The sequence below is a fragment of the Melopsittacus undulatus genome, chromosome 6 (genome assembly GCF_012275295.1).
Source record: "Melopsittacus undulatus isolate bMelUnd1 chromosome 6, bMelUnd1.mat.Z, whole genome shotgun sequence".
NCBI classification, from domain to species: domain Eukaryota; kingdom Metazoa; phylum Chordata; class Aves; order Psittaciformes; family Psittaculidae; genus Melopsittacus; species Melopsittacus undulatus.
Window position 1 is genome coordinate 4034108 of NC_047532.1, and position 22877 is coordinate 4056984.

At 43.4% G+C, this 22877-nt stretch overlaps 1 protein-coding gene across 2 annotated transcripts in view; it reads left to right on the forward strand.

Annotated features, from left to right (window-relative positions):
- The window catches only part of PAK3 (p21 (RAC1) activated kinase 3), a 119673-nt gene that overhangs the window by 91523 nt on the left and 5273 nt on the right, over positions 1-22877 (forward strand). For both annotated transcript variants that reach the window (XM_005144528.4, XM_031045041.2), the window contains exons 4-14: positions 2056-2209; positions 3867-3904; positions 5647-5778; positions 6745-6907; positions 10993-11056; positions 13192-13240; positions 15424-15536; positions 16376-16493; positions 17293-17392; positions 17812-18008; positions 22088-22225. In XM_005144528.4, coding sequence (XP_005144585.1) covers positions 2056-2209; positions 3867-3904; positions 5647-5778; positions 6745-6907; positions 10993-11056; positions 13192-13240; positions 15424-15536; positions 16376-16493; positions 17293-17392; positions 17812-18008; positions 22088-22225 — 1266 coding nt within the window. The remainder of the gene's footprint in view (positions 1-2055; positions 2210-3866; positions 3905-5646; positions 5779-6744; positions 6908-10992; positions 11057-13191; positions 13241-15423; positions 15537-16375; positions 16494-17292; positions 17393-17811; positions 18009-22087; positions 22226-22877) is intronic.

The following is a 22877-nucleotide window of genomic DNA, read 5'->3' on the forward strand; positions in this document are numbered from 1 at the left end:
CAACCACATCTGCTTACAAGGAGAACTTTTAAAGCTCAAAATGAAGTTGGTTGGAAGCTGTTGGGTGGGAGCATGCTGCTAGAGCTTTATGTTGGTTTGTTTTGAAGGAGCAGTTGCCTTTTCTGAATGGAGGAAGGAGTGTACTGGGGAGCACATTTTGTGAGGCATGTGGGTTTGAAACAGTTTCCTGATCCCCAATCTAGAACAAAATGTGGTCACACACCAAACTTCCCAGGTTTCAAGGTTAGCAAGTGGGAGAAAAGGTTGTGGCTGTAGATCTAAGGAGGTTACAGGTTATTAACCTAACCAGTTGTTCCTTTAGAATTGTCCTGATTGTCAGTCTGACACACACAGGTTATCTGTGTTATGACCGTACCCAGTCTCCTAGTGCGAAGTCTTGAGTTTGATCAGCTTGCCTTTTCCACTGCACTTTGTTGGCTCGTATGCTGGCCAGTTGTGATCTTGGGGCTGCAGAACTGCTGGAAAACACTTGTGTAGAGCCATTAAAAATGCCAACCTGGCTTTCAGATGAGGCAAACAGCAAAAGCCCAGATCTTTCTCTATTATTTTTATATTTTAACTAAAGAGATCATAGGTAATTTTTCCAGTCACTTGCATTTAATCCTCAGGAATGTGTTTTTATGAGAGAAAAACTGGTTTAAAAAAAGAGGAGGGGGAAAGATGCTTCCAAACTTTGAAACAGTTGTGATTTTTCTGTTTCCCTGTAGCCTGTCCACCACCTAATCCATTTGTTACCTACCTCGTAACTCCCAGTTTAGATGGGACTTCCCCATTTTGGCCCATTGGTTTCCTCCTCCCACCTTCTAAGTTGTCCCACATTCTGTTTTAACTTTCTTTTCTTTCTTTATTTACGTCCATTACAGCCAGATCTCTATGGCTCACAGATGTGCACAGGGAAGCTCCCAGAGGTGCGTCACAGGCCCAAAAGAATCTTGCATCAAAATGCTTCTTTGAGATGTCATAGCACTGCAGCAGCAGGTTGATGTGTGTGCAGTAGATTTGTTGCTTGGCTTATCCCACTCTTTTTGTCATTAATCCTAAACTCTGGAGGCCCATGTCACACATTGTTTTGTGGAGAACTTCTTAGGAAGAAGCTACATTAAAGCGTTTCCCAGATTGGGGTGGCACTAAGGCTAAATTGAAATGATGCTTCAGGTACAGTTTCTCATTCAGTAAGTCCTGCAGTTTGCTGGTAGATGTTGGCTGTGCAGTAATGGGGGAATATTGCAGGCTTTCCAATTTAGGAAATTATACTGGATATTTAAAGCAATTTTCCATCAATACATTTCCAATGCAGAGCTGCAGCTTTCAGTGATTGGATCAATTTTCAAATGCCACCCTCACTCATAAGATGTCTGAGAACTCCTGCAAGGCTTTGGCGCTCTCAGCCTGTTCTCCGAGTCCCTAGTTTCTGTATATTTACATTAAAGAACCGACTGAGCTACAGGAGTTCGATCAAGAGACACCCTCAGCAGCAGTGGTACAACTCAGGGTCACGATGTTGAGGATTTAAATGCAGATTCTTAACCCCGCAGTGTTCCCTGGTATGCTGAGAATTAATTGGATAAGGATGGGGTTAACCTTTTAATCAGAGAGCAGGGAACATCTCAGCAAAATGCATTTGCCTTATTAAGCATTAAAAATCCAGTGTAAAGCTCCTAAAATACACTGTGTTGTCCACAAACATAGAATAGCCTTGTTATGTCTGCACTGAATCACCAGGAAAACAAGCTAAGCCTTAACTCATTATTCCATGGAAGAGCAGGGTTGATTTAAAGATTTGGGTTTCATGCACTTTCTTTCCTATCACAGTCATAACTTTCTTTTCTTTCTAAAGTTGGATCCTGGTTTTAGCTCTGTATTTTGATAGAGAACAGAATGATTGCATCTGATGTATAGGCTCCTAATTTCAATTGTAGGGTGTCAATATCTCTCAAAGTAATCTTACAGGTAGCATGGGATCTTGGTAAAGATCTGTGAGGCTGTGGCTGTTAAACACTCTAAACTCGCATTCTTTCCACTTGACACCTACAGGGCATTCCAGAGCAGTGGGCCAGGCTACTACAGACCTCCAACATAACCAAACTGGAGCAGAAGAAGAACCCACAAGCTGTTCTAGATGTTCTCAAGTTCTATGATTCCAAAGAAACAGTTAACAACCAGAAATACATGAGCTTTACGTCAGGAGGTAAGTTGACATCTCGCTGCAAGGAAGGGAGTGTCAGACTCCAGAATGAGTCAGACCAAAAGTTCCACATTGAAGTGGTCAAGAAACAGCCTTAGAAATACTCCTGAAATGAATTATAATTCTCCTTGTGTCCCCTAAATGTCCCTGAAACTGACTTTTCTTTGTTGCTTGTTTTCAAAACTAAATAAGATACTAGATGAAACAATCGTTACCGTTTTTACTCAGAAGCATTGATGGCCAAAGGCTGTGTTTACTTCTGTTCCCTCACATCCTTGTTCTTTCACAGTGTTCACACTGGGGTACAGGGTATACTCGTTTTGTGCATTTCAGGAGTTATGCATCCTTTGTTTGAGAGATAGGTTATGAACTATGAGGATTTTTGGTGCCACTTTGTTATAGAGGAGAATTTTCAAGGATTTGTGTGCAAAAGCTGTAGAGAAGTTTCTATGCATAATTCACAAACAAACCTAAAAACACTGCTATTGGGAGGTAAAAGGAATGTTGCCACAGAGGATGCGCAAGGAAGAGTCAGTGTCCAGAGCAATCTCAATACCAGAATCCTCATGACTTAGGTATCGCCATCCAAAAGAAGCCAGCAGACATGATGGGGGTGTCATTCCTTCCTTGTGTAGAGTCTGCAAAGCTGCAGCATGGCACTGTGAAAATGAAGGTGCAAGACTGCTACAGTGTGTGGTTTTCTGTATTGGGCTCATTCCTTTGTTTACTAGACACACTCCTGCAGCTGACATGCCAAGGGAGTAAGCAGAGGGTTTAACTAGATGCAGCTTCTCTGGCTCTCGTGTCAACATGTTCTTTTGCTATTCCTTAACGACTCAGTTGATTTTTAAACAAAAGTGCCATTAAGATAGCATTAGTTTGGTGAAGCTGGTGTCAACAGCTCCAGGTAATAAGGGGGTGTCTCTGTCCAGCAGGGTGTGGACAGCATCTGTAATTCAACCTGCTGTGGGTCAGTTCCATACCCATGACAGCCTGTGGCAGCAGTCTGTAACTTCCTCCGTTTGCTGGTTCAACCAGCACAACTTCCAAAATGCAGACTGGGAGAGCTCCAGCTTTACCAACATTGCTGTCATGTTGAGGGAAAGCATCTCTTTCTTAGAAACTCCGTAATTAAAAGATTTGACTCTCAAACCTGATGCTTGCGTTTGCTGAAGCAGCAGTTACCTCTGTGATGAAAGGTAACGTTAAAACAGTGTATGCTCCTGAACTCAGGAGCTGCTGCTGTGCTGTGACAGGGCAGAACTGCCACTGCTCAGGGTTATTCTGGGGAAGCTTTCATGGTAAAACATTTTCAGCAAGTTAAAGAGAATCAGTTCATGCAATGGATTAACCGAAAAAAGGAAAGCAGCTGCTTTAGCTGTTGGGTGGAACAGAAGCATTGGCTACTAAAGAACAATTGGAACTTTCTTGACCAAGTTTCTATTTATTTTATTCACTGGCAAAAAATAGGAGACAGAAACTGTAGAAAAATAATAGCCTAGTATATTGTCCTGTTATCTTGCTTGCTACTTGAAATAACTGCTGCTAGTGGAAGGATGGTGTCCGAATAAATGCTATTTGAATTTAGTTGTTCTGTGGGACTTCCCACAACAGGCAGTTTTCTAACAGCATCTGATTAATTTTCCCTTGTGCACTGCAGATAAAAGCGCCCATGGATACATAGAAGCCCATCCTTCGGTGAGTGTGGAAGTAACCTCTTACTATCATAGCATTGAAGAACTGTGGATCGAGCTGTGAGCTTTGTAGTGGAGTGCCAGCCTTGCTGGCTGAATGACAGGCAGTGCATTGTAGTGCTGTAGTGTAGAGGCTGTCTTCTAATTTTCTGTTTAAGATCCTTTAAAGAGATGCAAGTCTGGTTTTGCAGACAGAAGGTTGCTTGTTGTTCTTAGCCATGCTGGGATATGTAATTCACAACAATATGCACTACTGTCTAATTAGACCATTTTAATTTAGTTTTAACAACTTAGAATCCATTTCTGTTAAGTTTTATGCTTTATCCTTAGTACAGCTGAGTGTGTGGCTGAATATATATAAGGTTGTAATGGATATGGAACTCACTGGAACCGTTGAAAGGAAGTTTTAACTACTCCCCAGTTCTAATTAACTGCCTTGCCATAGTAATCCCAGTGATGCAGCCATGACATCCACATTAATATTGACCAGATTTATTAATCTTAATGTTAGTGCATTAAATAGCAAATGACTGAATGGGGATTGAGCCTTTATTTTCAAGTATGAAGCAACTTAATTTTAGGTCTGCGATTGCACAACAGAGGGTATGTATAATGGAAAGAAAATCATCTTCGAATATTCGCACACTTCAGACGTTCAATTGATGCTGCTTTCATTGCCTTTAATAAAGCACACTTAAAAGGAAGTCTGGGGTTCACCAGAGCATAGTAAGCATTCCCAATAGCTTTTCCAGTGGGTATGGACCCATGGTAAATGCCGTGGTATTTTGTTCTAGCAGATATCGAAAGTGAGACAGGATATCAGCTTTCAGATGTTACCAACTCAGGTCTCTCCTGCAGGACGTCCCTTACTGATATTTGTATGGGACTAGATTGATGCCATTTTAAGGAGAACACAAATGAGATGTGCATATATAGAAGAGGGCCTTTGATTTGCTTCAGCTCTCCAAGTGGCCTGTTGTAGCCAGCTTTAAAGCACTTGATAAACACTGAACAAGGCACCTTTTCAGTCTTTGTTTCACCAGCAAATTGTGACAATGTGATATGACCCCCTGCTTTGAGTAGCTGGTGGGGGGAGATGTGCCTTGCTCCTGAGAGGGCTGCATTCACCCTGGGTTATTGCTGTGGTCAGAAACAGGAAACCAGTAGAAAGATCAATGTGTTAACTTAGGACTAGGTTAAGAGGAGGATGGGGCTGAAGGACCTGCAAAACAGTGAATTTCAGTCCTTTGGAAACAGGCAATACCCATGGGTAAAGCAGTAAAGAAGCAAAGAGCCTTCTCTCTTTCTCTCCAAACCCAAATTCCCAGCAAGATGCTGAAGGAGGCTTTGCACTTTGAAGTGTGTTAATTAACCAGCCAGTAGACACCTGTTAGCTTAATTACCTGTTACCATTGCTGCAGACACAATGCCAAAGCAATTAGCCAGTAACTGCATGGGATTTCTTGTGATAGATTCAAGCATTACGTTCTGTGAAGTTAGACTTTGAGCAGGGGAATGATTTAGTTGTTCTTAGCAAACCAGGAAAACCACCAAGACAGATAAAGACAACAGCACAGTAATTTGTAACATTTAAGTTGTATTGTGCTGTGTGTAACTTGGAACTGAGGCCCAAAGGAGTACAGGCATGTCCAGGCTGGTTTCTGGTGTATAAGCAAACTAAAGTTGTGTGCTTTAACAAACCTTCCAAGTGCAGAATGGTGACTGTCACTCATACTCTGTCCACAGAGCACAAAAACTGCATCAGAACCCCCACTAGCTCCCTCTGTTTCTGAAGAAGAGGATGAAGATGATGATGAAGAGGAAGATGACAATGAACCTCCACCAGTTATCGCACCACGGCCTGAACATACAAAATCAGTAAGTCCAGCTTTGGTCAGCAGTGTATTTGGTGTAATTCAGAGCTGTATGTTTCTGATCAGACAGCACTTGCCATTCCTGAATGAAGATTGAGGGCTGGAGTCCTACCACAACCTAATGCTTCAGCCAAGCTGCTGACACCAGGAAAACCTGGTTTGAACCTTCATATGGAGTAATGAGTTCCCTGTGATAGGAACTGTGAATTCATCTTAGTATCAGATCAGAGGTAGCATTGTCTCTTTTAATGCTACCGGTGTAGAAGTGAGCAACTTTGCCCAAAGTATCTGTGTAGGCTGTCTTGTCATCAGTGGGGAGAGTGGTCATCAGATGCAGTTCACAGCTTTTCTGGCTCCGTGGAAGAAACTGTTGCCTGGAGGTACCTGTTCCTCCCCACAAGCTATGTAAGTAATTAAATGAACAGCTTAGGGTACACCCTTCACTTTTACAAGACTGAAGGTTGGTGAGAAGAATTCTGCTCGGCTGTGCTTTGTAAAGAGAAGGTAGGTCTGTGACTGCAAGTCCTAATGGGCACTCCCCAAAGCTTGCAATACTGATGGGAAGTCAGTTCAGCAGTTATTGTCAGAAAAGGGAAATGCTCCCTGCTTCTATTCAGACACATACCAACTAAAGAGTCATTTTGTTACTCATCAGAACACATGAGCATCACAAAAAAGGCTGTGGGGCCCTGGACACATCTATTTTTATATCCTACCAACACAGTAAGTTCATTGTTTCAGTTATCTTTCAGAAAAATCAATGAAAATTGTAAATGGGACTGGCTCAGAACTTGTGTCAGACTGCCCTTTTGGTTTTTTCTGTTCAGTTTGAGAAGTGGACAGCAAAACCGAGTATTTTAAGAGCCCTGGATGTGGCAGAAGGCATCTTCCTAAGGGTTTGCATTAGAAATATGATCTCAGGGGCATCTCTGCAAGCACCTTTCTGACACAGAATAATTTCTTGTCACAGATCTACACGCGCTCTGTAATTGAACCTGCCGCTGCACCAGCACCAGCTAAGGAAGCCACCACTCCCCAGCCTGAAAACTCAAACACAAGCACTTTGTACAGAAACACAGACCGGCAGCGAAAAAAGTCCAAGATGACAGATGAGGAGATCCTAGAGAAACTGAGTATGTATCCTGTATTTCTTGCCTGATAAAGCAGCGTGCTTTAGGACTGTATGCACCAGATGTTCATCCTCGGTTTAGTGTCACAGAGTTACTTATGGTGCCCTATGCAAATTTAGGGGAAGTAAGAGAGCACTTTGGATGTTCCTTCTGCCTCTGAGGGCAGCTAGCAGTGGGTTGGATTTGCCTGACCTTCCTACTGTGCTAAAGGCAAAAGCAAAGATTGTTTCTGGTTGAGCAGAGGGCTGTGACCTAGTGAACTCCTGTGTGCTAATGGCCAAATGGAACAGGAAATTTGGGTGCCTGAGTTCTCTTTAGACTCCTGAAGTGTAAAGAGAATTTTCTTGGAGCCAAAATGCTTTGCAGAAATCTGTTGGGTTTGGGGGGTTTTGTTTGTTTGTGTTGGGGGGTTTCTTGTACCAATAGACAGCCAGAACACTTGTCTGATTCTTTAGCCTCAAGGAGCTCTCCTGCTCCAGATATTCTATTGGTGCCATTTTTATGATTGCTTTACTACATTTACTAGTATATCAGAGTTATAAGAATCCTGTGTTTCTGTCAGAACTCTTTTGAAGCTGATACCATGGATAGAGGAATAGGTGTTTTTAATGTACTCAAAAACAACTTTTATAACAATCCTTATTTCTTAGCTATGTGCTTATAAAGATGTATCAGAGATACATCTGTGTGGCATGGTGGGGTGAAACTGCACTGCAAGCATTTCTCAGGAGCCAGTCTCCAGCACATCCACTGTGTATATTCCTCACATACATGGCACTTTGTCATAGCTAATTCCCAGGCAGTTAATACTGTTAGAATCCTAACCATTGGCCCCAAACCCCTGGGCAGATCATGCTCTAGGAAAACCCATCAAGCCCTTTGTGATTCTGCAGTACAACCAATTTACTCTGCTGCTTGCACATAATAACTGCCAGTGCTATGCTCGCAGATGATAAATTGTTGGGTTCGTAACGTAGCCCAGTTTACTCTGTGTCTACCATTAACTGCTAGGACAAAAAGTGGATTGATCTATGCCTCCTTGTGTTTAATCTCAAAGCCAATAATATTCTATCTTTAATGGGGGTAGCTGTTTGTGAAGGGGTGCAGTCTGGCTGTGGCTTCTTAGTGGCTGTCAATGCTTGTTCTTGTGCTACACAAACTGTTTTGTCATACCTGCCACTGATGACTGCTCTGGCTGCAAAGGCTGAAGCCCTCCTTAGCTATGAGATTTCAGCTGCTTGTGTAGAGTTTTTTGCACCCTTAGCAGGTTGACAGGACTATAAAGAACTGAATCTCTCTGCTGTTAGGGAGTATCCAAGGGGTAAGTTCAGTAGGTTTGAGGGCACAATGAAATAAATTCCAGAGCAGATAAGTTACCTGCAGGTATGTCAGCTTATAAAGGGAGGAATTACAGCTTCTGCAGCTGAGGATAAATGTTTGAGGCAGGCTTCCACCATGAGATCTGCAGGTACCCTGCGTACATGAACGCAAGTGTGCCTGTCATTGCTCAAGCGTCTGTGTCAGCCGGATTAGGACTGAGCCCTGGAGTTATTGTGGGTTATATCTTTGGAATGTTACATGCTTTCGTGCTTTTTCTTTCTTATGAATTTGATACCAAGTGAGCAAGGTCTGAAGCTCTGCCTTGGGCAAATTGTGATGCGGACAATGGAAATCTGTCTGTGCTTTCATGAAGCTATCTGGAAACAGGGGTGATGCTTTTTTGTTACAGTCCTGGGCTGATAAGCATATGTGGTGGTTGGGGTTTTTCTGTTTTGGTTCGTTTTAACTCTTATGACTTCTCCACCTGCCTGCTTCCCCCACGATTGATCTTTAGACTTCAGGAAGATGTCCTCTGCCCTCTTTTATCTTCAGTTGCTTTCATAGTTCTGTTCTGCTTGAAATAACTGTTTTTTTAGAGCCACTTTCATTACAAGTTTTACTGGGGAGCAAAGCCTGTACTACTGAGATAAGATCAAACAGAATTCTGCCTGTAATGAAATCATGAATATGTCCCACTGTAATTATAAAACAGAAGTGGCCCAATTCTGCTTCTTACCCACTTAATTTAGGACTTGATAAAGGAAAGTGCTTAAAGACACCAGAATAGCTGATCTGTGTATCTTTTGTCCAGAGCAGGGAGTGCTGCTCTGAACTGCAGCCATGTCCCAGTCACTTTGTTGATTTTAGCGCTGTTGTATTAGAATGTGCATTGGCTTAAGCACAGGAAACCAGGTACAAACAACTAACTTGTGAAGCAGCTGCTCCAGCTTTGAGGAAAACTCCAGAATTCTGACCTGCAAAATCGGTGGCAAATATGGAAAATTCTATTTCAAAATGCTTATCCTGCAGTCTTGTTCTTTATGCTTTACTAACACAAACTTCCTTGAACTTCTGGTATCTGTTTGGATAGATACCCACTCCATTAACTAGCTGAAAATAGCACCTAGGCTGACGCTGGCAGCACAGTGTTGTTCTCCTGGTCCAGCCCAGCGCAGGATTACGGCTGTGTTTGTGTCAGTACTGCAGAGTCTCCTGGGGCTGTGCCACAATGAGCACTCCTGGTGTTCCTGCAGTGCCAGGGAAGCGGAGTGAGTGCCATGCGGCAAAGGAAACCTCTTCTCCCACAGCTCCCATTAGGGATCTTGCCAAGGCCAGCAATGTTCTTTTAGCAGGGAGTGTACCAGATGGTGCTGATGTCCTGTCCTCGTGCCATGCTGGCAGGCAGTATTCCTGGCCAGGCATCCAGTCAGATGCCCATTTGGATGCTAAAGCCCTCTGCTCCAGGGAAATGGCCTGGACCCCGGGGAGAGAGGTATTTGTTACTACTTGTAGCAAATGGTGCATCACCTAGTTTTGTTTTGGATGCACAAGTGGACAAATAAGTGTGTGTGATAAAGGAATAGTGCCAGATCAGTCAAACAAAATATGCTGCAACACACTGGAAGTCTTTCATCCTTAATTAATCTTCTTAAGGTGTTTCAGTAATGTACCTTCCAAGTTAAATCTTTAGAAGTCACTCTCATTGAGCCATCACCTTAGGCTTCATTGTTTGTACTTGATCTAGGAAACCACCAGACCAGAAATAACAATATTGTTTTTGTGATTATTCCCTCAGATTTGAGCTTATCAGATTTTGGCTCTCGCATTTGATAAACCCAGAGCAGTGAGTGCTTTAATTCCAGCTTTCAGGAGCACACGAGCTCCATGATGCCGATGGATCTGGTGCTGGACAGGCCGGCTCTGCCTTCCTGCTGCTCCAGCGCAGAGCTGCCGGGAGGCGGCAGCACCCCGTCTGGCCTGGCTTGGCTTTGCTTTGCTTTGCATGAGCCACAGCACCTGCACTCCTCACATTACAGCAGCTCCTCTGTGCAGCTGTGTGTGTAATGCTGGTGCCCCAGGAGTTCTTGGTTTCCATCACGGCTGTGTTTGCTTGGGGAGATCTGTGTGTGTGCAGTGCTGAGAGTGCAAGTCAGATGTGAGTTACTGAGCTGAGTCAGGTTGAAGACAAGCAGTGGGGTTCTTAACATGGCATGGACAAGGTTTTCTTCAGAACCTGGTAATAAATGGTGAGGGTCATAGTTCTTAAAGCGCCATATTTACTGATTAAAGGCAATCTTATGGCTAACTGCTGAGAGGTTGAGAAGATCCCCTCCTGGAAACACTTTGCAGTATTCTTCCTGTTCTGAAAATAGCACCTGATGATAAACATTGACTCCAGAGCACAAGGTGCATTTAATCTTCTGAACCATTAAACCTTCTCTTGAATCACACACAGTATTTATCCATAAAAGCTTTGTTGTTCCAGCTCTCATTAATGTTTATAGTCAACAAACACTTGCATTGGTACCTGTTATTTTCTGACACCGCTCTTGTGAATGCTCCTCCATGTTCTTAGTCTCCTAAGGACTAACTCTCCAAAGGACTGTAGAACATCAGTCTTTGTGGAGGCCATCTGTGCCGTGGAGCTGCCTGTGGTGGTGTTACCCAACTGACTACAAACAGTTCACAACCCCAGACAATGGAGCTGCAGTTCTGATCTGCTGGAAGGTGGTGTCTTCATTTTAAGTGAGCATCTTTGTTTCTTTCAGGGAGCATTGTGAGCGTGGGAGATCCTAAGAAGAAATACACTCGATTTGAGAAAATTGGCCAAGGGTAAGTCCAGTCCCTGTTACTTACACAAAACCATGGGCTGGGTATTTTGCTGGTGTCACATCAAGCATGAAATCAGGCAGGCTCCAAGCAGGGTCAGTGATTGGGATTATATCCACATCGTTTATCCTAAAGAAAAAAGTCATCACAAAGGTAATCAAACAGGATGAGGAGGAGGAACCAGGCTGCTGCATGGCTGGGCTGAGATGTAGTGCCTTGGATTGTGCTGATGTGCTTAGTGATGCAGGTGCCAGTTCCTGCCCACCCTTGCGATGTATGTGTATGGTTATGTCAAAGGCACGTGTAGTATTGGAAGTGGGTGGTCTTTTAGTAGCTGCTAATAAGAGCACTGCAAGGCAGCAAGAGACATGGCTGCTCAGACTGCAGGCAGAGAGCAACTTTGTACATAAGGAAAAGCAGCTTGTCCAGCATGTAGCACCTCATGGCCTCATAGAGCGGGTAAGTTAATGAACAGTGTGATGGCTTTACGGTCACTCTGTAGTGAACAGTAGTCAGAAGGTCTGTGCTGAAGAGCAGGTCAGCTTCAGTGCTAGGTTTCTGGTTTGACATCAGTCTCCAGTTGAGGACTTCGCATGCTGCTGATGCCGGAGGAAACTTGGTTAACTTGTGCTTGATAAAGAGGCTGTGTTTGCTCAAGCAGTGTTAGCTCCTGCTAGAAAGACAAATGAGTACAGAGCCATGAGCAGCCTGGGTTCAGGCTGGTTTTTTAACTTGTACTGCACTGCATCACAGTGACACAGATCTAATTGCGGGCCTTGGTACTTGCCTAACTACGTTAAACCCAAGATGCTGCAGAAGCTCTTAAAAGTTAGATACAGATCAGGGATTGCAGTTGCTTAGAAGTAAAGGTTGGTAATGCACAATTGCAGAGCCCTTGCAATTAATTCACAGCTTTACTTAAATTACTCACCTTTATCTCAGCTCCTCACAGATGGCCTGGAGCAGAGTGAAAGCATCCTAATTTAAATAGCTGTTTTTAAATGAACCCTGATAGGACTTTACTGAGGAGCACAGCACAGCCTGAATAAATGGTGTTGGCTTTTTATGAAAACAAATTGGATTAATCTCAACAATTAGTCATAGGAAAATGCATTTGCATTTATATTAAAAGAATACATAGCGTGCCCAATGAGAACACTGTTCTCAACACACACAGTCTCTGTGCCTGTTGAATTACAATGCTTCACAAGTATTTCAGCCTGCAGGTAAACAGGCCAGGGATCATGTCAGAATGAACAAACTGACGTTGGCATTTTCAGTCAGTGGGACACTTGCTGGATGCATGTTCCAAGAATTCCCACCCTGGCCTCACTACCCATACAGATACAGACTTAAGTGATGGCAGTGTACAACTATGGTTTAGCTCAGAAGGAAACCCCATTAGGGTTTACAAGCCCCAAGTTGCTTTTAAACCCAGAAGGATTTCCTCTGATGGTGCCTTTTCCAGCTCTTTGCATGATTACAGGGGAAGAACCTCTGTCAACAAGAGGCAGATGGCAAACAAACCCCATGCTGTCTAGCCTGCAGGTGAGCACACCATTTACTGCTGGTGGCTCTGCAACACAACCGGTGTCTGCCATGGAGCAAAACATCAGCACCATGAAGAGTCCTTCACGTGTCTGGTAGTGGAAGCAGCTGCTGATGGCTCTTGACTCACAGAGAAGCTGTCTGGGGATCCTCTGTTTTGAGTAGGTCTCCCATTTGTGTAACAGTAAATCCCTTAACCTGCTGTAGCTGTGACCTCACAGGACACCTGGAGAATCATTTCCTTTGTGTAACCCACAGCTACAAAAAAAGGGGAAGAAAAAACCCAAACCAAACCAAAACTGGAGAAAATGGAAAAAGAATAAACTTACATCATTTCCCATGGTTTGTACACAGCCTGTCTTTAGTTTTGAGCTATAATAATTTAGTTTGAGGTTTGCACAAGCCCTTGTTCTTCATATTGGACATAGTTTTATCCTGGGTACTCTGCATTGCAGAGGGCTGGTGCGCTGCTGGTTGAAGGAACAAAGGTGGTTTTATTTATAAACACTACAGGCAGCAGGGATCTGGGCTTGTGTTCATCCATAGGGACTAAACTGCTTCTCCTTTCTTTGCTGCTGTTTTGTTTCTAGGGCATCAGGAACTGTTTATACAGCAATCGACATCGCCACAGGACAAGAGGTAAGTGCCAGCAGCCCCAGCAGATTCTGCAGATATCTGGGGCTTTCCCCTCTGGTACAAACTGTGGATGGGGCTTTTGGGTACCAGTACATCTGTACTGCAAAGATATAAATACCTCTGAAGCACAGACTAGTGTCAGCCTGCAGAATACATGTTCTGCTAAGGCTGTTACTCCTAAGCACAGACTGGTGTCCGTTGGCAAAATACATCATCTGCCTTCCTCAGCTTTTCAGTGGAAGCTCCTTAAGGGGAATGTGTTTCTGTGCCTCAGTAGCTGAACACTTACCGTGGCCATCGACTCTCCAGCAACCATTACACTGAGGTGTTGACTAATGCCTGAAAAGGTGCCTGCAAATTCCTTGGGGGTGTCCTGCACCCCCTGGAAGCAGTAAGAGCCTTGGTGTTCTCTGCTTGGGTGAAGCATCTCTCTTGATGCTTCACCCATAGCTTTTAAGGCCAATTGTGATAGAATGATGTTTTTAATTATATGCTATATTTTACTACATACTACATTTACGACATAAAATCTACCTTTGGACCTGGCCATAGATGGGATAGCAATACACATGGTAAAATCTAAAGCTCTGTCATAAAGTGAGGCTTCAGGAGAACAAATAGGGTGGCCACAGGTTCTTATGGTGCTGTGAGGAGTGAATAGGTTCATTACATAGTGTAATTTCAGACAGACTTTGTGCTTATTCACAGCCAGAAGGAATGCAGGGAGGCAGTGATATCTTTCAGAGAAGGACACAGTAGCTCTGTCTTAATGACTAAATATATTAATGCATCAGCTAGCTGATGGAGGCTGCCAGCGTTCAGTCCCCGTTTATCTTAATCACAGGTTCAGGCAGCAATGCTATTTAGCATTTTTTCCATTATATATTTTGCCTTCAAAGTATAATGTGAGACCTAATGAAGGAGAGATCATGCTTAGCACACAGTTTTGTGTTCTAGTCATACTGACGCCGGTTGACACACACACACTGGCAAATGAGAAGATGTATATCGAGAGCAAAGGTCTCTCCTAAACCATACAGCCATGTTTAGGTCCAGTGGCAGTGACAGCCCTTTACAGCCCATGAACTGGTCACAGGGAAGTGGGGGCCAGATATTAAGTAGCCACAGGGCCACATCTCCCATGAGGTGTGTGCTGGGAGCCCTGGGGAGGGTGTGTTTGCAGAGGCTTGGCTGGAGCTGAGCTGTGTGCCAGGGAGGGAAGTTGGGCTGAGCCCAGAGGGATGGGGCTGGCAGAGCTGGGCTCAGGAGGGAAGCCAGGAGGAAAAGCTCAAGTGGAGACTGTGGGAGGGATGGGACCGGGCAGAGGAGACAGGAGGAGGCAGAGGCAGGATGGCTGCAGTGGTTCTGAGCAAAATGGATCATGTTGGCAATAAATTATGTCTTAGAGAATCCTATTGCTCTTTGGTGCTACAGCTTAAGATTTCCGATTTACCATTTCTGGCTGTCATCGATACACTGGGATCTTACTGGTAGTTTCTCATCCACCTGCAGTGCTGCACTTTGTAACTGCTCTTAGAGTCTACAAGGGGCCTCAGAGCCCTAAACCCTGCTTAGAACCCTGGGGTTATCCATAAAATACCATAGACTGGATTAAAATTTTTTTGATCAAGAAAGTATTTGTGAATCTAAACCATGTTGAAGAATGTTATTTAGAATAGTAAAACCCAAATGGAACGAGTTAGGAAGTACTAGGTAACCTTAGTGATCTTTTAGGCATGGCATTTTATACGACTGTGCATGCGTTTTCTGTGTGCAGTCAAGTGTAGCAGCAGTAGCTGACATCAAAAATCATGGAATTGCAGAAGTATTACCTGCTGGGTTTAGATATTTTCACAGTAGCAAAATCACTTCCTGCTTGCAAAACGTGCACAAATAACAATAGTGGTGATAAGGCTGTTTGAGAGTGTAGGTCCAGAGAGTGGTGTTAGATAGAGACTGGTGGTTAAGAGTTTAAAGACCCTTTTTATGAGGCAAAATATCTATGGCCACATGTCCTGTAACACCCAGGCCACAGAGGAACAGGGTGTTGTAATGGAAATTCCTAAGCTCTTATGCCATATAACAACAAAGTTTGGCACAGCTCTGCTACGTCATTCCAAAACCATGTTCGTTCTGACCTCGTGCAATGGACTACTTCAAGTTAATGTTTTTCAATGTCGTTTTAGGTGGCCATAAAGCAAATGAATCTCCAACAGCAGCCCAAAAAGGAACTAATTATTAATGAAATCCTGGTCATGAGGGAAAATAAGAACCCCAATATTGTTAACTATTTAGACAGGTAAGTAAATGATCTCAGACAGTGGCATTACCACGTGCATGTTCATTTACATACTGCAAGGCAAACCTGAAAAAACCCTTTTTGATGCTGGCAGCAAATTGATCTCTTTATTATTTAGCTAATATTTAGTGTGTGGGAGGAGACTGCACTTTGTCTGCATAAATCTCTTCTGGCATCTGTAGTTTGAAGACTGTTCTCAGAAACCTGGATCAGCTGGATCTTTATGAAACAGCTGCCTCTGAGTTGCTTTGTTGGATGGCTTTGGTTTGCTGGTTTTTTTTAAGTTGATAGTATTTTCTGTGTCTTATGATAAGTGCTGATAAATCATCTTAGAAATTATTTTCCTTGGGCTATTCCCACTGTTTTCCATGGCCGTGGATGCCAGGAAGACTGGGTTCTTGTTTCCAGAAACATGTAATTTGCCAGTTTTTAAACTGTTTTCCTGTTTCTGAATGTATTTTATGTAAGGTTTTCCAGAGTGCTGACCAGTTTCTGTCCTCAGTGGTACACACCCTCCTACCATGGACAACTTTGAAAGCTGTGCTGCCTTGTTCCTGGAGTTAATCATGGAATTTATATGTTAAGATGATGAACCAGATGATGTGATATTTCCTGGTGCAAGATTTATCCGTGCCATTGCCAAACTGCATTTTTTCACTTGCTTGCCATCTAAGAGCTCTTATTTCTCACTTAATGTGCTTTCTGATTTAAACTGCACAGCTTCTCAGTACTGTATAGCCTAGCAGGAATGAGCTGGAAACACAACTCAGCTGTAGTCTTTTGCGTAAGGTAACTCAGCTTTGCACATTCATCTCAGTGCTGCTGTGTTCTTCTTCCAGCTACCTGGTGGGTGATGAGCTCTGGGTGGTTATGGAGTACTTGGCTGGCGGCTCTTTAACCGATGTGGTTACAGAGACATGCATGGATGAAGGACAGATAGCAGCTGTCTGTAGGGAGGTAAGGGATCCCACATGTGCTTCCGTTTACTCACACAGGATGGTACTTCTAAACAGATGGTAAGAACATGAGTGATACCTTGTTCACAGCTTTGTTTCTGTGTTGCTTTAGTAATATGGAGAAGAAAGAACAACTTAAGTGAACTGCCTGCCAGTATCACTGCACTTACTATGCTCTGTTATTATACTCATATACTGTTACTGTACTATCTCTTTCTTAGTTCTATTCTCAACTTTGCCTCTTTAAACATTTGCCTGGAGCACGTCTCTACTGCATTCGTTGCCTGTAAAAGCAAACATGCTGGTGGCAGAGTTTTAAAACAACAGCAAAGAAAAATAAGAGGCTCATTTATCACAGGCCTCAGCTTAAAAGGAGAGCATTCCTCCCACAATGGTGTTTGCTTCTGAAAAATCACTAATATGCTATTTCCAAATCGGCTGTAGAGCCTAACAATAAAACCTTTGTCATGCAACCTCCAACCTGAAAGTGATCCACTTCATACTAAAAGAAGGGAATATTGGCAAATGATAGTTTCTCATGTGGATGGAGATAGCACATTCACTGCAGCAGCAGCCATTCTCTCTGTGCTTGCAGGGGATAGTCTCTATCAATAATTGACATTTCTCTTTCAAAAGCTAATATGCCTTCATTTAGAAAGTTATTACTCAGGCAGTTGATGCAGCACGGTGTTCTTCTTTTGACAGTGCAATATTCTGCCATTACTCACAATTCATCTAGAAATTCAATCTTTTGGAGCCATCATTAATTTTCACCCTCGTGTCTCTCTTTTGTCCGTCAGTGCCTGCAAGCGCTGGACTTCCTTCATTCAAACCAAGTGATTCACAGAGACATCAAAAGTGACAATATTCTTCTCGGAATGGACGGCTCTGTCAAATTGAGTAGGTATTCTTGGCCAGGCACAGCGCTCCCAGGATGTGGTGTGGGGCTGCTTTTGACTGACTGCCAGTTACCTAAAAGTGATGCTTGTGGTAGTGCATTAACCACTGCTGCAAGCTAAGAGCACAGTTCCAACATGCAGAGAGGTATAGAAGGAAAAAGGTGTTAAGAGTAGCTTTGGTTTGTGTGTGTCCTTTTCAGAGGGAGGGAGTTACAATCTACAGCCTCAAGTGAATCAAAGCCACTGCATGAAACTTGAGGGGCTTCTTTAAATGGCCAGTTCAGTGTTTCCTTGGCTGCAGTGCTGACTGAACAGGGCATGGCTCCTTTCCCAGACAGATTCAGCAGCACGTTCTCAGGCATGTAGTGGGGATTTCTTTTGCTTCAACCTGCCTTTAACAGTACTTGTTTTTCCCATCAGCTGATTTTGGTTTCTGCGCTCAGATCACCCCTGAGCAGAGTAAACGGAGCACAATGGTCGGGACTCCTTACTGGATGGCACCAGAAGTGGTGACAAGAAAAGCATATGGCCCCAAAGTGGACATCTGGTCTCTTGGGATCATGGCAATAGAAATGGTGGAAGGAGAACCTCCGTACCTTAATGAAAATCCTCTCAGGGTAAGGTGCAAATAAAACCAGATACTGCTTTTTCTAATCTGTCCCATGGTTTGTATCCATAAGACAGAATCCCAGTCCCATCAGCTCCAGCAAGAGCTTCTAAAAATGTCACTGGAACATACCAGCGAATCCAGTAGTTTTGGTTACATCAGTAAGAGAACCTCAAAAGAGAAGGGACCTGTAGCCAGTTCAGAAATGTGCCATTTTTGCCTTGAAATTTCTCACATGGTTTTTGAACTCTGAGCTGCATCTGAATACCAAGAATTGCTCAGCAGCAGGTTTCTCCAGTTGGGGAACTTTCCTGAAGAGCATTTCAGCTGTCTGTGGGCAGAGCAGGCTCAGAACAGTGCCGATGGCTTACCTGAGCCTTCCCCGAAGTGTCACTGGTTATAGGAATGCCAGAATTATTCATTACAAAATACATTTCTAAAAGTACATTTTAGCACGTATATTTGCAGTAAACTGATGTATTTTTAATGTTTTGAAGTTTTCCCTTTTATCCTAATTCCTTAAAATGACTTTTCCTGCAAAGAGAGAACCCCATAGTTCATATGCTTCCATGGAAGACCCTTATGAAAAAATGCATTTGCCTTGTATACGGCAGCAAATGTGCATGAGGAGAATTAGCATTACTGGTGTGGATGCTGGAAATTCCCAGCTTCCCTAACCTCAGATGTTGATGAGGGCTTCTGGAGAAGCCTCAGGTTAGAAAGATAACTGAATTTCTTACCTGACCAAATTCCTATTCAGCTCTTCCTGCCTTTAGCCAGATTGAGATGCTCTTTTTCTCCATACATGGCTCATCTCCTGCTGAGGTTAAGATAATTTTGAACACTTTATTGCTGCAAGGCACATTCAGGTGTCTGAAGAAAATAGCAGTACATTAAAATCGGGCATCTCAAGTCAGCACCATCTGTATTAGCTTCTGGACTCTTCTGCAGAGGTTGCTGCCCCTGAGCTAGGAACAGTGAAGAGCTTGTGATGGACTGCCTGAAATTCCCCAGTTGTCAGGTAGTTTTATTAAGGTAAATCAACCCCAACAGGGACAAGATCCATCCACTATTGTACATGGAACAGAAGCTTCAGTGAGAGGTCTCAGCTGTATCCAAACAGGAAAGCTTATAAGCAAGACCTGTTTTTATAGCTGAGTTGTTTAGCTGCTGGCACACAGTGGTGGTTGGTTTAATAGGCACATGTAGACCACATTCAGGGAATTCTGTGAAGTCTGGAAATAAAAGGATGCTCTTTCATTTTCGTGAATGATTGTTTTAATAATGGAAGGTATGCAGGACCTTCAGTTACTGACACTAAATACATGAATAAATTACAAGGGCAATAAAGGATCCTTAATCATAGACTTAACGGAAGTCTTGATGCAAACACATTTGTGTTTCTGTGTGTAGAGCAGACGTGTCCCATGTTCCTCAGGTTCTTTCCAGCCTCACAGAAATGAACCATTTTCCAGCCATGAGTGTCCTGGATATTTCTGTGATGGTATTTGTTTTCTCTCACTGTGATTTCCTTCCATGAGGCATATGCCTGGGGCCTGAGGGACAAACACTGGTGTGATAAATATCCTTTGAAATGTAGGTTGGACCTCCCCAGTTCCAATTTAAAATACCCAAACCCTCAGCATTTCTGTTTGCTTTTTCATTTATTAACCACAGCACATCCATTTCCTTCAAAACTGGAGCATATTTTCCAAATGCTTTGGATCTTCTACAGTTTCAGGCTTCTAAATCATCTGTATATTGTTCTGCCATATATCTGGGTGGCCTGGATAACTTTAGGATATCGTTTTCACAGACTGCAGCTATAATTGTGTGCCAAATCCTTTCTTGTTTCTTGGTATGTTAAACAAATCAATGAGCTTACTGCCCCTTTGCAGCTACTGCAGACACTCGTTTCCTTTGTACTGCTCTTGTTTTATTTTGCTGGCTATATCATAAGAAACCAAAAGATACATAAGAAGGCACTTCAGCTTCTTGTAGACCTTTTTCTGTCCTCCTAGAAGCATTTAAAAGGTGCAATTGCAAGCTAAAGATGACTCTTCCTTCTGATTCATGTGCTGTGGAGAAACAAGCAACTAAAAAGAGCTCTATTTGTCCTGGCATTCCTCATTCACAGTCAGGTGAATGTGGCTGGAATAAAATCTCCAAGACTGACATTGGTGCACCTTTACCACAGGAGAAGTAACATCCCTCAAGCAGCACAATTTAAGTGTAGTGAGGACAACACTCCAGCACGGGTCAGCTGCAGATGGGCAGCAGGATCAGAGTGATGTTTTGACATTAATGTTGTGGGAAACATAAAGAAACTCCCTTTTATTGTTTTTACTCCAGGAGAGTTCATTTGCCTTTTCAGGCTTGGGAATTTTCCTCTGTATTTAAGCAGATAACAAAGTCAATTTGGTCACAGTCTATTTAAACACCAGTCATACAGAGCTGTCATTATCATGCAGACATCTCTGTGGAAGACTCCTGGGCCTATTTCTGTTCTTACTGCTGTGTATTTGAAACACAGTCTGTGAGTTTAACTAGTTCAGAATTATTTGTCTTGTGTTCCTAAGTAACCTCTTGCAAAGCCAGACTGAACTGATCTCTCCAGCTTCTCAGCATGTTAGACCATGGTTACAAGTGAACCACTCTGGGTAATGCTCACCCTGTCTTTTGCAAAAGTCCATTGTAATTCCTGGGCAGTGGGATATCAGGAGGACTTGCTCAGATTCATGAGCACTCATGGAAGTGAGCATCTGTGGCTTTGCTTAAGAAACTTAAGCTTAGGTTAGGCTAGATGCTGTTGAGGAAGAGAAAGGCTGGAAATTCCAAGTGTTTGGATAGGCCTGTGTGCACAGATGAGCAGCTGGATGCTTATGCACATTGTGGAAGGGAATTCCCAGAGGACTCAGAAAATACTCCCAATACTCAGGTAACATTTTATTTGGGGTTTTAAGTTGTTCCAGCTCTTCTGTCTGTGAAGATGACCCTGAAAACATGAAATATGTGTAGTAGACCTAATCTTACCTTTAAAAACCAAACCCAAATAAACCCCCCAAATCACACAACCAACCAAACCACCCCACCAAAACCTCAGCACCTTTCTAAACAGGGGTTTTGAGAGAGAAACTGCCCCCGGTTCTTCTCACCGGAAGCTTGCCTGGAACATGAAGATTGTAGCTCAAAGGCAGCATGGTCTGCTCTGCCTCTTGCCTGTGTTTCCTGAAATACTTGGTGAACGTATTTCTTTCATAGTCCACTTTCTCCGTGCCACCAACCCTGAGCTTCCAATAACCAAACTGTCAACATCTCCCATTTCTTCCCTGACAATTTCTGGAACAGGGATATCATTAATGTGTTAAACTTGAGTATCCAGATTAGCACAGGAGTGCCATAGGGGCTGCCGTAGGAATGGAATTACTCATTTCTCTGCGTAGACCAGTGAGTTTTCTTTTACCACATAAGCTGACCTGGAATTCAGAGACTGCTGAAAGACAAAGTTGCAGGTGGCCCCTGTCTGCCCACTTACACATTTTCTTCATATTTGTGGATGCAAGTTAGCGTGTGTATGTTGAAAATAAGGTTCCAAATGTTTCTGTTTCTTTACCCAAGGAACAAGCTGATGGATATACTTTTTTTTATCCAGTTACCATTTTTATTAAGAACAGAGCAAGAAAACTTGGCTAGCTTTTGTTCCATGGAAGCTGTACTGTAGAGACCAGGGAGCACTGCAGAGACACATTTTTATGTAATAATCCTTTGAAATTACATAGTTGGACCAAATTCACTCTTTAAAATAGCCTGTAAAGCTAGTGTCAGTACTTAGAGGAGCAAAATGTGCTTTTGCTGATGTAGTTCATACTAACTAGGTCAGGCAATGAAATCAGCTGTCAAGGCAGGATTGTTCTGATGTTGGAGAAGCTGTGGCTGCATCAGGGCTTTTTTGTTGGTATAGAAAAATCCTCTCTCACCTTCTGCCAGGGAAGAAGCTGCCACTGGAGACTGGACTTTAAAGTGGGGTCTATGTAAGGAGTTATGGATGTGAAAGACACAGGAGGAGTCTGGTGTTTCCTTCTTCCCTAGGCGCTGTATCTGATAGCTACCAACGGGACACCAGAGCTGCAGAACCCCGAGCGACTCTCTGCTGTATTCCGAGACTTTCTGAACTGCTGCCTGGAGATGGATGTGGACAGGAGAGGGTCTGCCAAGGAGCTGCTGCAGGTACAGTGCGAGTGGCTGGGAGTGACACAGCTCTACTGTGGGGTGGCTTTGTGTGAGCTGAACTCAAAGGCATGGAATCATAGAGTAGTTCAGGTTGGAAAGGACCTTAAGATCATCCAGTTCCAACCCCCCTGCCATGGGCAGGAACACCTCACACTAAATTGTGTCACCCAAGGCTCCATCCAACCTGGCCTTGAACACCACCAGGGATGGAGCATTCACAACCTCCCTGGGCAACCCATTCCAGTGCCTCACCACCCTCACAGTAAAGAACTTCTTCCTTATATCCAATCTAAACTTCCCCTGTTTAAGTTTGAACCCATTACCCCTTGTCCTATCACTACAGTCCCTAATGAACGGTCCCTCCCCAGCATCCTTATAGGCCCCCTTCAGATACTGGAAGGCTGCTCTATCAGTCTCCAGTGCTTTTCAAATAAAAAATTAAGTAGAAGCATAGAATGACTGTAGTTGGAAGGAACCTTTTAAGCTCATCTAGTCCAACTCCCTGCCATGAACAAGAACATCTTCAGCTAGATCAGGTATCCCAGAGATACATCCAACCTGGCCTTGAATGTCTCCAGAGATGAGGCATCTACTACCTCTCTGGGCAACCTGCTTCAGTGTCTCACCACCCTCACTGTAGAAAATCTCT